Source organism: Onychostoma macrolepis, chromosome 21 (genome assembly GCF_012432095.1).
Source record: "Onychostoma macrolepis isolate SWU-2019 chromosome 21, ASM1243209v1, whole genome shotgun sequence".
In the NCBI taxonomy this organism is placed as follows: Eukaryota; Metazoa; Chordata; class Actinopteri; order Cypriniformes; family Cyprinidae; genus Onychostoma; species Onychostoma macrolepis.
The window spans coordinates 9234786-9251980 of record NC_081175.1 but is presented as its reverse complement, the minus strand read 5'-3'; the positions used below and the strand labels follow the sequence as shown (position 1 = coordinate 9251980).

The 17195-nt window shown below is 39.7% G+C and overlaps 1 protein-coding gene across 2 annotated transcripts in view; it reads right to left on the bottom strand.

Annotated features, from left to right (window-relative positions):
• The window catches only part of plrdgb (PITP-less RdgB-like protein), a 242799-nt gene that overhangs the window by 162215 nt on the left and 63389 nt on the right, over positions 1-17195 (bottom strand). For both annotated transcript variants that reach the window (XM_058757938.1, XM_058757937.1), the window contains exon 2: positions 754-849. In XM_058757938.1, coding sequence (XP_058613921.1) covers positions 754-849 — 96 coding nt within the window. The remainder of the gene's footprint in view (positions 1-753; positions 850-17195) is intronic.

Sequence of the window (17195 nt, the reverse complement as noted above, 5' to 3'; positions counted from 1 at the left end):
GAAAACAAGGTGTGTTTAAAATAGCACGTTGCTATTTTGAGGGACTGAAAATAGACTGCGCCATAGACCAACTCAAACCGGGTCCAAAGTCAATGGCGCAATATTTTTTTGTTATTTAAAGAGCGTGTTAGTAGAAAATGCGCCTCTGGGCAGATCCACAACGCGCGTTCACTTTGCTTATTACTCACAGGTACGCAGCAGCACACAAACATGTCAAATATTAAAAATTACAGGATTATGGTGTAAAATAATATTATTGTGTAGGCTACATAAATATAAAAATGTCATACATGTCATAATGGATAGTCATTGCGTGTATCTGAATTAGCCTACTTATTTACTCGCGCATGAGCAGATCCCGTTTGCTCTCTGGAGACGCGTTCAGTCTGTGCGCCTTAAAATCCGAATCCGCCATGGCGCGAGAGCAATTGCTCTTCAAGGGAATGGGAGATAAGACTCTGATTGATTTATTGCACATTACGCCCAAAAAACACCCATTACTCATTAAAAGAATAGGGACAACCCGTTTAGACCATGCACCTGGTTGCGCGACCGTTTTCCTGTCGATAAACTAGCAAAAGTGGATTCGGACACACCCTGAGTGCACTTGTGCCGTGCACTTTAGACCATGCGCTTAGATCATTAAAATAGGGCCCTTTAAGTGTCTTTCAAGTGAGTTTTTAAAATTCAATTCCTAGAAAGACCAGAGCTTTCCACTATTAAACAACAATCAGGAACAAGATCATCTCTTACCCCGGGCATCAAAAAACTCGTCGTCAGAGCTTTCAACAGATTCCTGGGCGATGTTCTGGAGTCTCCAGTGGGAGGCGCTATGTTTTCGTGAGGGCACTAAAAAAACAAAAAGAGCAAAATTGGGCACAAATCACAAAAACTGACAGTTTAACCATAGAATACAACATAGTACAGGAGCCTGGAGCCTTTTATCTTAGTCCAGACCAGCATTAAATAGTTTTTTTTTTTTTCCTGTTTAATTAAAATTTTATGTAAAAAAGGGTGTGGTAGTGCTGTTTTTGTCTATCTATCTATAGAGAGAGAGAGTACAACAGGGCTAAAGGCAGCCCGGGGTAAAAGGCGCCTTTGATATTATTTTCCTGTAAACCACTAGTTTGGCAGAAAAACTTGGCGTAGCACTTTCCAAACCATCCACTTTTCAAGACGCATATGCAAATGTGGCTGATCCTTGATGTGATCGTGGGCAGCAGCACAAAGTTGATTCTGTGCTTGCTTGATCTAATATTTAGATCAATGTTGTAAATTTAAGTCGCAAATGAGAATCGCTAAAATTATTGAATATATTTTGAGACAAAGGTCTTCTTAATGATTTACAGTTTTTAAATAACGAAAGAATTTGTAATAGTATTGTATTTGTTGTAAAAAGCACCCCTTCTGTTGGGGCTAAAGGCACAGTAATTAATATGATAATTAATAGAAGGCTGACTTTTCCATTTGTTGACATGACATGGTTAGATTCAGATGGTAAATATCTTATATTATGTTGGGTGTCCATCTCAGAGATAATTGCCATGTTTAGAATGAAACCATCATATTTAAAAACATGATATTAATCATATAATAAAAATCATTTGTTGTTACTACTGCAAATCTATATTAAATTATTATGGGATCTCCATGATTTCAGAATCTTTACTTTTTAAAATTATTTTGTTTCTGTAATTTTAAATATTAATTTAAAATTATTTTATTTATCATAAGCTAAAGTGATTGTTTTCAACAAGTATTAACTTTATTATCATTATTTAAAAAAACGAAATAAAACAAACAAACAAACAAAAAACATTATTGTAGCTAATGTATTTGTATCAATACGGTGTGCCTTTTACCCCATACTGGTGAGAATTTTACCCCGTGTGTAGAATAGAAGGCCCCCATTGCCACATTCATACATTTACAAAATTTTTAAACAAAATAAACAATTTGTATGATTTATTTTCTCACAAAATCTGTTGCTCCATGAATGCTCAATACAAGCGTATATATTTTTTCTGCAATCATTCATTTGGGTGCAGTGAAAAGCACATTTCTTTCTTAGGGTGTGCCTTTAGCCCTGTTGTACCCTATATATACACAGTGAGGAAAATAAGTATTTGAACACCCTGCTATTTTGCAAGTTCTCCCACTTAGAAATCATGGAGGGGTCTGAAATTGTCATCGTAGGTGCATGTCCACTGTGAGAGACATAATCTAAAAAAAAAAATCCAGAAATCACAATGTATGATTTTTTAACTATTTATTTGTATGATACAGCTGCAAATAAGTATTTGAACACATGTCTATCAACTAGAATTCTGATCCTCAAAGACCTGTTAGTCTGCCTTTAAAATGTCCACCTCCACTCCATTTATTATCCTAAATTAGATGCACCTGTTTGAGGTCGTTAGCTGCATAAAGACACCTGTCCACCCCATACAATCAGTAAGAATCCAACTACTAACATGGCCAAGACCAAAGAGCTGTCCAAAGACACTAGAGACAAAATTGTACACCTCCACAAGGCTGGAAAGGGCTACAGGAAATTTCCAAGCAGCTTGGTGAAAAAGGTCCACTGTTGGAGCAATCATTAGAAAATGGAAGAAGCTAAACATGACTGTCAATCTCCCTCGGACTGGGGCTCCATGCAAGATCTCACCTCGTGGGGTCTCAATGATCCTAAGAAAGGTGAGAAATCAGCCCAGAACTACACGGGAGGAGCTGGTCAATGACCTGAAAAGAGCTGGGACCACCGTTTCCAAGGTTACTGTTGGTAATACACTAAGACGTCATGGTTTGAAATCATGCATGGCACGGAAGGTTCCCCTGCTTAAACCAGCACATGTCCAGGCCCGACTTAAGTTTGCCAGTGACCATTTGGATGATCCAGAGGAGTCATGGGAGAAAGTCATGTGGTCAGATGAGACCAAAATATAACTTTTTGGTCATAATTCCACTAAACGTGTTTGGAGGAAGAAGAATGATGAGTACCATCCCAAGAACACCATCCCTACTGTGAAGCATGGGGGTGGTAGCATCATGCTTCGGGGGTGTTTTTCTGCACATGGGACAGGGCGACTGCACTGTATTAAGGAGAGGATGACCGGGGCCATGTATTGCGAGATTTTGGGGAACAACCTCCTTCCCTTCAGCATTGAAGATGGGTCGAGGCTGGGTCTTCCAACATGACAATGACCCGAAGCACACAGCCAGGATAACCAAGGAGTGGCTCTGTAAGAAGCATATCAAGGTTCTGGCGTGGCCTAGCCAGTCTCCAGACCTAAACCCAATAGAGAATCTTTGGAGGGAGCTCAAACTCTGTGTTTCTCAGCGACAGGCCAGAAACCTGACTGATCTAGAGAAGATCTGTGTGGAGGAGTGGGCCAAAATCCCTCCTGCAGTGTGTGCAAACCTGGTGAAAAACAAAGGCTGCTGTACCAAATATTAACATTGATTTTCTCAGGTGTTCAAATACTTATTTGCAGCTGTATCATACAAATAAATAGTTAAAAAAATCATACATTGTGATTTCTGGATTTTTTTTTTTAGATTATGTCTCTCACAGTGGACATGCACCTACGATGACAATTTCAGACCCCTCCATGATTTCTAAGTGGGAGAACTTGCAAAATAGCAGGGTGTTCAAATACTTATTTTCCTCACTGTATATATACACACACACAGGTGCTGGTCATGTAATTAGAATATTATCAAAAAGTTGATTTATTTCACTAATTCCATTCAAAAAGTGAAACTTGACACAGACTGATATATTTCAAATGTTTATTTCTTTTAATTTTGATGATTATAACTGACAACTAAGGAAAATCCCAAATTCAGTATCTCAGAAAATTAGAATATTACTTAAGACCAATACAAAGAAAGGATTTTTAGAAATCTTGGCCAACTGAAAAGTATGAACATGAAAAGTATGAGCATGTACAGCACTTAATACTTAGTTGGGGCTCCTTTTGCCTGAATTACTGCAGCAATGCAGCATGGCATGGAGTCGATCAGTCTGTGGCACTGCTCAGGTGTTATGAGAGCCCAGGTTGCTCTGATAGTGGCCTTCAGCTCTTCTGCATTGTTGGGTCTGGAATATCGCATCTTCCTCTTCACAATACCCCATAGATTTTCTATGGGGTTAAGGTCAGGCGAGTTTGCTGGCCAATTAAGAACAGGGATACCATGGTCCTTAAACCAGATACTGGTTGCTTTGGCACTGTGCGCAGGTGCCAAGTCCTGTTGGAAAATGAAATCTGCATCTCCATAAAGTTGGTCAGCAGCAGGAAGCATGAAGTGCTCTAAAACTTTCTGGTATACGGCTGCGTTGACCTTGGACCTCAGAAAACACAGTGGACCAACACCAGCAGATGACATGGCACCCCAAACCTTCACTGACTGTGGAAAGTTTACACTGGACCTCAAGCAACGTGGATTGTGTGCCTTTCCTCTCTTCCTCCGGACTCTGGGACCCTGATTTCCAAAGGAAATGCAAAATTTACTTTCATCAGAGAACATAACTTTGGACCACTCAGCAGCAGTCCAGTCCTTTTTGTCTTTAGCCCAGGCGAGACGCTTCTGACGCTGTCTGTTGTTCAAGAGTGGCTTGACACAAGGAATGCGGCAGCTGAAACCCATGTCTTGCATACGTCTGTGCGTAGTGGTTCTTGAAGCACTGACTCCAGCTGCAGTCCACTCTTTGTGAATCTCCCCCACATTTTTGAATGGCTTTTGTTTCACAATCCTCTCCAGGGTGCGGTTATCCCTATTGCTTGTACACTTTTCTACCACATATTTTCCTTCCCTTTGCCTCTCTATTAATGTGCTTGGACACAGAGCTCTGTGAACAGCCAGCCTCTTTTGCAATGACCTTTTGTGTCTTGCCCTGCTTGTGCAACATGTCAATGGTCGTCTTTTGGACAACTGTCAAGTCAGCAGTCTTCCCCATGATTGTGTAGCCTACAGAACTAGACTGAGAGACCATTTAAAGGCCTTTGCAGGTGTTTTGAGTTAATTAGCTGATTAGAGTGTGGCACCAGGTGTCTTCAATATTGAACCTTTTCACAATATTCAAATTTTCTGAGATACTGAATTTGGGATTTTCCTTAGTTGTCAGTTATAATCATCAAAATTAAAAGAAATAAACATTTGAAATATATCACTCTGTATGTAATGAATGAATATAATATACAAGTTTCACTTTTTGAATGGAATTAGTGAAATAAATCAACTTTTTGATGATATTCTAATTATATGACCAACACCTGTATATATATATATATATATATATATATATATATGTATATATACAGAGAATTCTCCTGTAATGCATGTGTGTCTGCTGTTGGACATTATTAATGGACAAATGAAATAAACTACTAACAGTGTGAAAAGTGCGTTTTAATGGTTTATGTTCTAAATGTCCACTGGGCCAAAAGCTTCCACAGTTAAAAGAACATCCATTTATAGCCATATATTATTTCAGTATATTATTAAGATATTTCTAAAGATCCCACCCTGTTAAAACAGTTTCTAAAATCTGTTGCACAATGGCAATAAACATTGTCTTTTAATTGTGTTTTCTGTCACTTAAGAGGGGCTATAAAGACCTCAGAAAACATTGGTGCATAGCCTGAAAAATAATATTCTCTTTGCTAAAGTTTCCCATTGTAGCAGATACAGTACATCTCCCTCAGGGAGCACCACTTTAAAGCTGAGTGTGGCAAATTAAAAAAGGAATAGCATGCCTACCCTGCTGCTAGAGTTGCAAATAGTGAGGATTTTGCTGAGCTCTGATAAGACTGCAAAGAACTTGCATTCTTCCTGACTGCTTTGTAGATTTGTCACATTTTTCTCTCTTCACAACTCAATCTGGTTGTCTCTGTTCGAGACATTAGCAGTGCTGTGAGGTGAGAAGAGAAGAGACTTGCACTCCCTGTCCAAAAAAATCGCTTAAATAATGTAAATGTGAGACATACATTAGACCAAAGTTGTGATCCCTGTGCTCTAACTACGATTTTGAGTTCCATGAAGTGCTAAGCAAATAAACATTTATATATACTAACTTTCTCTACTGTCTTACATTTCAAATGCAACAAGTGCAAGAAAACGAACAAAAAAGTGGGTCATGCTTACTTTTCCATATGTTACTTAAAGGGATAGTTGACCCACAAAAAGAAAATTCTCTAGCCATGTACTGACCATCATGTTGTTCCTAAATGACTTTCTTTCATCTGTGGAACACAAAAGAAGAGAGTTTCAAGAACGTTTTAACTGTTTTTATCTAAAAAATAAAAGACAAGTGAAGTCCAAAACAACACTGAACCCCATTAACTTTCATTGTATGGTCAAAAACACCCTTTTTTTTCTTTTTATATCATCTTTTGTGTTCCAGAGTAGAAAGAAAGTCATACATGTTTGGAACGACATGAAGTTAAGTCAATGGTGGTGTGATGCTCTTTAGTTTTCACCTCACTTTCCTCCAGCTATGTCTTTCTGTCCCTTCAAATATTGACCCATCCACTCTGAATTCCACCTTCTCATCAATGCTTGATGTGGCTCTCTGACCTGTATTGTCAAAGCCATCCTGTCACATTTCTTCCAGCCCTTGACTTTCTGACATCCTCTACTGTGACAGAACAAAACTACAAAAGGTAAAAACCAATTCACCCAAAGTGCTACATACTTTGCTGTGATCTTTCCCTGACAATTGAAAACATTTGGGCTTCAACCCTTTCAACATCTTCAGTCTGTTTTACACCTTTTCATTCCATCTCTATTCTGCTCCACCATCTACACTTAACAATGAATATTATATGACCCACTTTAAAAACAAAGTGGCCATATGTAGCTCATTCTCATTCAGGACTGACACAGCCCACCACCATAGTCTCATTAACAACTTCAACTGCTGGCCTCAATTGAAATGGTGTGCAATGACAAAATGCTCCAGCTCGTGCACAACTATGTGCTCTCTTAATTCCCTCACATATTAGTAATGTTGCTTTAGATCATAAATCACACACTATGGTAAAAGCATTTTGAGGTCATAAATAGTATTGCTCAAAGAACTGCGCAAACATACCTGTAAGTAATTATTAATGAACAATTTTCTCCTATAATCAAAATTTGTGAACAGGAATACAATTTGTGGGTTTTTGTTGCCTCTAGTGTTTATTTCAACTAATGCACAAATGTGGGTAGAAACAATGAGACAGTCATTTCCATCAGCATCTTTTCCATCACAGAATGCTATATTAAACATAATTAGCCCTTGTATCAAGATAATAAGTAATCAAATTCATTGCATGGATTTGCCTAATAGACAAAATAAAAACACTGAAAACGATCAGAGGTGTAAAGAGTACCTGAAAACCATACTTGAGTAAAAGTACAGATAGGCTACCTTACAGAGAAAATTAAAACTCCACTACACGTTACAAGTCACCAGTTCTAAAACAACTCGAATAAAAGTCTAAGAGTATCTGATTTTAACAGTACTTCAGTATTTTACTTATACTAATTGTTAGTGATGTGACATTTGAACCGAGGTATTGGAGCTTGTGTCGAGAATAAATGGACGTGCCAGATGAAGCCTCGATTCAAAACTTGTGTTGTTAACATAGAAATCACGTGACCAATGACAAACTAGTTTGTTTTGAGTAAGTTTTAATTCAGACTTATTCAGTTACATTTTAGATACCCAGTCAAACAAGTAATATGAATAATGCAAATTATTTCAGGAAAATTAAATGTTCGTCATATCACATGCAATTCATATGTGCTACATTACTCTTCTATTGCATCATATTTATATTCGTACTGTATTAAATTGCACAGTTTAATGGGTAAATTAATTTATCAAAGACATAAATTCAACAAACACGCACAATGTTAGGCTTTTTTCTGTGTACGTAACATCAATCGATCAATCTACGGAATGTGTGGTAGATGGTTTGTCTTAAGCTGGCAACCGATTTTTAGCCTTATAATCCTCTGAACGAACACACTAGATTTTTAGACCAGACCGCAAGACCACACACTTGAAGATTGTAGGAACGATTTCACAGTGACACGAGATCTCACTGACACTCGCGAGATCAAAAGTGAGAGAAGAAAAACAAATAGAGCACAATCAACGTTGTCAGCTGGCGCGCATTCTGTTTCACAGTGAAAAACAAAGTATAGAAAAGAATATGGGTGATATTCTCTGGTTTCATGTCATGTTTGCGGCTGCCAAGTTTCAGCTATAGAAGCACGCAACATCCAGTAGGTGACGTTTGCTCGCTTTTCATTGGCTATAAAGGAGGCAGTATCACGTCAGAGGCAGCCCAATCAAGAGTCATAAATATCAAACATGTTTGATATTTACAATTTCAGTTCGGCGACGCTCCGTCTTGATCGGGTACAGATAAAAGATCGTAATGACACCACAAAATAGAGGATTTTTGGATAATGGCAACAAACGCGAATCGAGCCACACCCCCTGATCGTTCGGGGGTGCAAATCGGGCTTTAAATCGGCCTTAAAATCATCTAGTGTGCGGCCAGCTTTACTGAGCGTCTTAGGCTGGGTACACACTAAAAGATTTTTAAAATCTTATAAGATCTTCAAAATGTGAGAGACCACAAACATGAGGACAAAAAAAATCCTAGATTTAACCGGTTTTATAACACAAAACACAAAATTTCTATTTTGAATTAACACTGTTCTTTTTTACTTTTTATTTCTCAAAGAATCCTGAAAAATATCACAGGTCCCAAAAAATATTAAGCAGCACAACTTTTTCCAACATTGATTATAAATTAGCATATTATAATGATTTCTGAAGGATCATGTGACACTGAAAATTCAGCTTTGCTTCACAAGAATAAATTATATTTTAAAGTAGGCCTATATTAAAATAGAAAACTTTTATTTTAAATTGCAATAATATTTCACAATATTCTTTTGTTAAATAATATTCAGTATTTTTTTTATCAAATAGAAACATCCTTCATGAGCCTAAGAAACTTTAAAAAAATGTACTGATCCCAAACTTTTGAACGGCAGTGTATTGTACAGTAAAATGTTTTCTCAGATAACCTAAAATATACATTATTTAGTTGCATCAAGGGTCAAATCAAATATAAATAGCACATTAAAGTTAAAAGTTACACACTTTTTTTGTGCGCGCGCTGTACAGGTCTGGTATAAAGAATGTTTTTGCTCAGGTGGCCGAAATGTCCGCCCAATAGAGAAAAGTTTTGCTCAGCAAGAAAAAAAAATTAGAGGGAACATTGCTTGTGGTGTGTACCCAGCATAACACAGGCTTGTGGCTGCTATATTTTTTTATTAACCACCAGATGGTGCTGTTTTCGGCACACGAAGCTTTGAATCTTTTCCCGAAACAGTCAGAGGAAAGCCTCAGTGCTTCACTAGGCTTCATTTGTCCATCACTACTAAATATAAGCTCAAAGATGCACTTGTCAAAGAGACATGCAAGTGAAAAACTGTAACGTTGTGGAGAAGCTGGGGAAAACAGGCAGAGGCAAGGATCTATGTACAGGTAATGGGAAAAACTAGAACAAAAATTAAGCCAAAAACCAAAGGAAACAAAGATCAGAATGACAGGCAAACAGACAACCATTACATTCAACAACTCACAAGGAACTAAAGAAACACTAGGGCTAGACACAGGGGGCAAGCTTAACAAGATAACAAGACACACATGGGGAGACTAATCAAGGACAACCAACAAACATACAGACTACAAACACCACAGAAGACAGGAAGTGGCATAAAAGTCCAAGACGTGCGGATCCATTTTAATGAGCAGAGACGTGGTCATAACAGGCAGGGTCGAATAGTGGCAAACAGGTAAAACATGGGCGAGACAGAGTAAACAAAGACAAGCGTGGGTCAACAGTATCAAAAGGGCTTGACAAGAGAGGTAATCCAAAACGTAAGCGAGAGTCCAGGCAGGGAAAAACACAATCCGAAAAAGGCAAGACTAGGGAAACTAACAAGGCTCTGTAGGGCAGCGATAATGCATACAATACTCGGCAGTGAGGGAGAGAAAGTCCATGGCTTAAGTAGGGTGTGTGATCAGTGCAATCAGCAGTGTGATCAGTGCAATGGATGATGGGAAATTGAGTCCAGTGTGATGTGTGCTGTGAGAGTCAATGTGGTGAGCGAGTGACCTCTGGTGGTGAGTGAACGGAAGTTCATAGACCGGATTCGTGACACAATCATTATATTAAGAAAAATATATTTGTATATTAAATACATTTATATATAATATAAATTATATAAATATATACATGCAAATACATGTAAATATTTTCAAAACGTATACTGTATGAATGTGTATTTATATATACATAATAAATATACACAGTACTCACACATATGTAAACAAAAACTTTTATTTTGAATGTGATTAATCATGATTAATCATTTGACAGCTCTATATAAAAGACATAAAACAAAATGGAGTGAAGTAGAGTAAAAGTTGCTAATATCTTTGATACTCAGTAAAACTACAAAGTATCCGAAAAGATACTCAAGTACAGTAATAAATTACATTTACTCAAATACTTTACACCTCTGAAAACAATGTAGTAATTGTTACAGTGAAACACATAAGCAATGTTTTGCTCACCCAGTTTTTTATATTATATAATTTTGAACGATGAACAAAAACAAAGATCGTATTGTATTAACACCAACTGACAGTTCACAACAAAAGTCACAATAAAAGGATTCCATATGTAGTGTATTCTGTGGCTTGTATATTGTATATAATCGAGAAGCCGATTAGTCGCCAGAAGATACGGACGGCAGCACGTAAGTGTTGCAATACTTGTTAGTAGATCTGTTGTTTAAATTATTTACTTGCTGCAAGGAAGGAATACTTAGTTTCCTACCTATTTCTATTCTGCATTTTCGTTGAGGTTTCTATTTTTGATTGCACTTACTGGTAATTATAATAATTTGCACCTCGGCTAAGGAGCAGCCTGCGTCATTTGCATTGCTCCTTGTGCAAAGTGTTAGTTTCGTCTTGAGTTATTTGCACTAGGCTATTGGCTGGGCTAATCAGAAGCCGGCCACAGCGACTGTTACGGTATTTAAACTACTTGGTCACTGTTATAACTTGGGAGAAGCCGATTAGTCACCAGAAGAGACGGACAGCAGCACGTAAGTGTTGCAATACTTGTTCGTAGATCTGTTGTTTAAATTATTTACTTGCTGCTGAAGAAGATTTTAATTGTTAAGAATCTGAATTAATCAAACATAATCCGAGTGAATCTTGCCATTAATGTATCTATTGAATCTCCCATTATATTCTAAGGCCTCTGTGTCGGGAATGTCTACGTGGCAAAATGTTCAGACACAGAGACACTTCTGTAAGAAATGAGGAGGGGGCTTTTTTCCCCCTAACCATAAAGTCTAGATGGACTTCTCTCCTCAGGGACAGATAGAATTACATACGCAAGTGAAGTGTAGAATTGTATACATAAGAGGGTGATTTAATGTATAGGAACCCGCCTCAAAATCATGTATAAATACCAGAGCAAAGACACAGTCTGGAAGCCTTTCTGCAGAGAGAGCTTCGGTTTTATTCCTGTTGAATAAAATCTATTCTTCTGGTATCAAAACTCCAAGTCTGCGTTTCATTCTTTGAGCTGCGGCGGACGACACTACACTGCTAGGAAGGAATACTTAGTTTCCTACCTATTTCTATTCTGCATTTTCGTTGAGGTTTCTATTTTTGATTGCACTTACTGGTAATTATAATAATTTGCACCTCGGCTAAGAAGGAGCCTGTGTCATTTGCATTGCTCCTTGTGCGAAGTGTTAGTTTCGTCTTGAGCTATTTGCACTAGGCTATTGGCTGGGCTAATCAGAAGCCGTCCACAGCTCGCATTCGTTCCTCCCTAACCAAAATTTAACGTCAGAATCAGCTCAATCGGTGATTATTGTAAAATGCTGTCTTTACTGCTGCTACATTGCGGGACATGTTTGATAATAAAACGTTGAAAGCACAATCAGCGCGAGAGACGCTGTTCCCCAGGATGAAATGTGTGCGCGCGCCGCGCCGCGCTCCAAAACGGACAAGCAGATTACACTTTGAGCTTCAGGCGCATCCAAACGATCAAATGCACACAAAATGTCAAAATGGCCAGCTACGAGAGTATTCACTTACACACAGTTTATGTCTTAAGTGGACGAGATCAGTTGGGAGAAAATCCGATGTGTGTCAATATTTTGTCTTAAAGTGACAGACTGGTGCTTGGGCCATCAATGTTAAATAACAAAATGCAAAGAGAAAATCACCCACAGCTCTTAATCTGAATAACGTTATAGCTTTAATAAGCATTAATCTATCAATACATACAGTGAAAATTATGCAGTGATATTTTACATTTGAATTTTTTTGTTTTACGTTTGATTACTTTTAGATTTCTTTTGTAGCTATTACTTACCTGAACATTAATGTTAGTAGACCTTCATGGAAAAATGAAAGCACTGTTTATTTCATTTCAGTTAATTTGTATATTTGTTTTATTGTATTTGTTGGTTTGTTTTACTTTGTTTCTTTGTTCATGTTCTTACTGTATCTTATGTATATAAAACACTAAAAATGCCTGCACACTGGTGCATTTACAAATTGATGTTTTATATTAATTTAATTAAATATTTATTTTACATTTCAGAATATAAAGCAATGTTAATCCAGCTCCTAATCTGTCTCATTCATATATATATATATATATATAAAAACAAAAAGTACCGATAAGAATACAGTTAAAGTACCGGATCGATAAGCAGTATCAGTAAGAGTAGTAATACCGTTAATACCTTAACGATACCCATCCCTACTGACGAGTGTGAAGACTGACGACTTTTTCCTGCGTGACTTTAACCAAGCAACGAAACCGACCAACACACTTAAGTATCATTTCTATCTTCCCTCACACACTTTCCTTTCCTATCCTCTTTCCTTCTACCTCTATCATGTGTTTCCAAACCATTCTGGTTTTCTCTCAAACACGCTCTAACATCACACGCAGACGGCAACATAATCCTGCTAACCTGCACCCTCTCTCTACATCATCTACTGCACCTCTTTCTTTCTCTGTGGGTCTCTGGAATTGTCAGTCAGCTGTCAACAAAGTAGACTTAATTTCTGCTTTTTCTTTACAATCCACACTCAGCATCTTGGGCTTGACTGAGACCTGGATTCGTCCAGAAGACTCAGCAACCCCAGCTGCTCTCTAGCCAGAAGCCCCGACTCTCCATGGATTATCATTCCCTCATGAAGGAGGGGTAGAGGCAGCGTCAGCAGAGGAAGCAGAAGCGAGGCTGCAGGGCTGGTGCCCTTGCCAGGCTAAGGAAGCAGTCACACAAGCCACTGCTTCCGAGCATTTTTCTTATGAATGCAAGATCCCTCGCTAATAAAATGGATGAACTGAGACTACTGGTGGCTACGAACAACATTGTGAAGAACAGCCGTGTTCTGCTCTTCACAGAAACCTGGCTGAATTCATCCATTCCGGACACGGCTATCGAGCTAGAAGGCCGCACTGTATACCGGCACGACAGAACCACAGACTCCGGTAAAGAACAGAGGAGGGGGTTTATGCATTTACTTAAACAATAAATGGGTTACTAATACCAAGATAATAAGCAGTCACTGCTCCCCGGATCTAGAGTATGTGACTGTTAAATGCAGGCCCATATATCTAGCCAGAGAACATACTGTCATCATGTTAACAGCTGTGTATACACCAGATGCTAACGCTAGCTCGGCCCTCGGATATTTACATGACACTATTAGCAACCAGCAGAGCATGTATCCTGAGGCTGTTCAAATCATTGCAGGGGACTTTAACCAAGCTAATCTGAGGGCAGTGCTCCCTAAACTCCACTAGCACTTTAAGTGTGCCACCAGGGAAGCAAATACACTGGACAAGGTCTATTCTAACATTAGGATGGGATTTAGGGCCAAACCACTACCACATCTGGGCCTGTCAGGCCATATGTCCATGCATTTAATTCCAGCATATACACCCCTGAGGAAAAGAGCTCCTACCATAACCAAAATTGTAAAAACCTGGCCTGAAGGTGCTTCCCAACAGCTGCAGGACTGCTTTGAGTCAACAGACTGGGAGGTTTTTGAACACCAGAACCTGGAGCAGTACACAGCAGCGGTCCTGGGATACATCAAGCACTGCACAGACACTGTCACTGTGGACAAATACATCCGAGTCTATCCCAACACAAAGCCCTGGATGACAAAAAATGTGCTGCGCCTGCTCAGGGAAAGGGACACAGCCTTCAGGTCTGGCGATCGGGCGCTATATAGTGCTGCCAGAGCTGACCTGAAGAGAGGGATCAGAGAGGCCAAGGCTGCCCTGAGGAGGAGGATCGAGGACTGCTTCCAGAGTAACAATCCCAGGCAGGTGCGGCAGGGGGTCCAGCAGGAGCTGAACCACTTCTTCGCCCGTTTTGAGGTGGAGCCAACGGGAACCGCCAAAACACATCCACCAGCCCACAGCAGCCACATCCTCATGGTAAAGGAGCACGAGGTGAGGCGCACGATGAGGGCCGTGAACCTGAGGAAAGCTACGGGTCCTGATGGTGTTTCGGGACAGGTGCTGAGGGACTGTGCGGGCCAGCTGGCAGGGGTCTTCACCAAGATCTTTAACCAGTCCCTCTCTCAGGCTGTCGTTCCATCCTGCCTGAAGACCTCTACAATCATCCCAAACCCGAAGAAGAACACCATCAGCTGTCTGAATGACTACCGTCCAGTTGCACTCACACCTACCATTACGAAGTGCTTTGAGAAGCTGGTCCGGACCTACATAGTCTCAACTAGAGGTCAACCGATAGTGGATTTTACCGATACCGATAGCTAGGTTGGACCACACTGGCCAATACCGATTAATCAACCGATAGTTTTTAAAATGGATACTGAACGAAAACTAAAATAGAGCTTTACTATTTTTAAAAAGCAGTAACAGTATTGAACCATACTTTGTAAATGAATAAAAATTTTGTATTAATATTTGTATTTGTGTCTGCCGTTGCTAAGCAACCATGACCCGCGCTCTTCATGAAGACGCAGAAGTTTCAGCAAAGGATAAATGGATTTCTAGCACTAAATCGCTTGCAGTAGCTCTGCTACTAAATTTATTTAAAAATGGCTATCCCTGCCTGTACAGCTGATCAGCTGTTCCTCAATCTTCAACGCGCAGTGTCACATGCCAAAACAAACAACATGTGCTGTCAGTGATTTCCGCCTCTAGAGGCCGCTCTCGTACTGTATAATGACAGCAGACCATTCTCAGCCACTCCTGCAACAGACGCAACACAGAAAACTATCGGCATGGATTTTTGCCGATAACCAATAGTTCCGCAAATCAACTATCGGTGATGATTAATCGGCAAAACCGATGAGTCGGTCGACCTCTAATCTCAACCCTCCCACCCAGCTTCGATCCTTATCAGTTCGCCTACAGAGCCAATAGGTCCACGGAGGACGCCATCGCCACAGTTCTCTACTCGGGTCTATGTCACCTGGAGCAGCAGGGGAGCTACGCGCGGCTGCTCTTTGTGGACTTTAGCTCGGTATTTAACATATCCTCCCCGACAGACTGGTGACCAAACTGTTAGACCTAGGAATATCTCACTCCATCTGCCTGTGGATTAAGGACTTTCTGTCCGATCGTCCACAGAAGATGAAGGTAGGCAGCCACTTCTCCTCATGCCTCAGCTTCAGCACCAGCTCTCCCCAGGGCTGTGTGCTGAGTCCCCTTCTTTACACCCTCTACACCCGTGACTGCACCCCCACCTACTCCAGAAACACCTTCATCAAGTTTGCTGATGATACCACCGTGGTGGGGCTCATCTCTGGGGGAGATGAGTCCGCATACCGGGACGAGGTGGAACAGTTGTCAGTGTGGTGTATAGAAAACAACCTGGCCCTGAACATTACCAAGACCAAGAAACTGATTATTAACTGCAGGAGAAAGAAAATGGACATTCAGCCCCTGTTCATCAATGGGGACTGTGTGGAGAGGACCTCCAACTTCTGATTCCTGGGCGTTCACCTTGATGGTGGAGCACCAACACCACCGCTACCATCAAGAAGGCACATCAGAGACTGTACTTTCTGAGAATTCTTAGGAAAAATCAACTTACACAGAAACTGTTGGTGTCCTTCTAAAGCTGCTCCATAGAGAGCATCCTCACATACTGCATCTGTGTGTGGTTTTCCAGCTGCACAGTCGCAGAAAGGAAGGTGCTCCAGAGGGTCGTCAACACGGCCCAAAAGATTATCGGTCGCCCCCTCCCCTCCCTGGAAGACCGGTATAGTTACCACTGTCTCAGGAAGGCACATAATATTCTCAGAGACCCATCTCACCCCGGACAAACTCACTTTGAACTGCTGCCCTCAGGCAGACGTTACAGATTAATGAAAACTCTGACTAACAGACTAAAAAACTGTTTCTACCCCAGAGCCATAACTGTACTGAACACAACAAAGATTTAAAAACTTAGTAATTATCTACTGTACACTTACTGTGCAATAAGATTTTTTTTTTCTCACCTTAAAGGTTTGCTTTTCTTCAATTTCGTTATACTTGTACAATGACAATAAATTGTCATTCATTCATTCATTCCATTTACATTACACTTTGCTACCCGTGTGCCACCAACTCCTTTACCGGTTACTTTTAGACGAAACCTATGCTCCCTTTCTCCCTCCCATCTTTCCTCTGTAGTATCCTCCTCTCTTCCCTCACCTACCCATTTCTCATCTCTGGATGTGAATACAGCTACTGACACTGTATGCTCTACTTTAACCTCTTGTCTAGACGACATTTGTCCTCTCTCCTCCAGGCCAGACTCCAGTGTGCACTGCTTCAGTAGACTGCCACAGTCTGTACTAGTATGTACTAGACCAGAACTGGTTCTGGTTGCTTAGATCAGGGGTTTTCAAACTAGTAAAAAAGGTCAGAGAAAAAACTTAAATAAATAAATATAACAATACATTTAATATTTTAATTTGTTTAATGAATTATTTAACAAATGTGACTTTAATGCCATTTTACTCTGTAAAAAAGATAAATAATAATAATAATAATAATATAATAAACCCATGAAATTAATAAATTATTAAAATTATACATAAT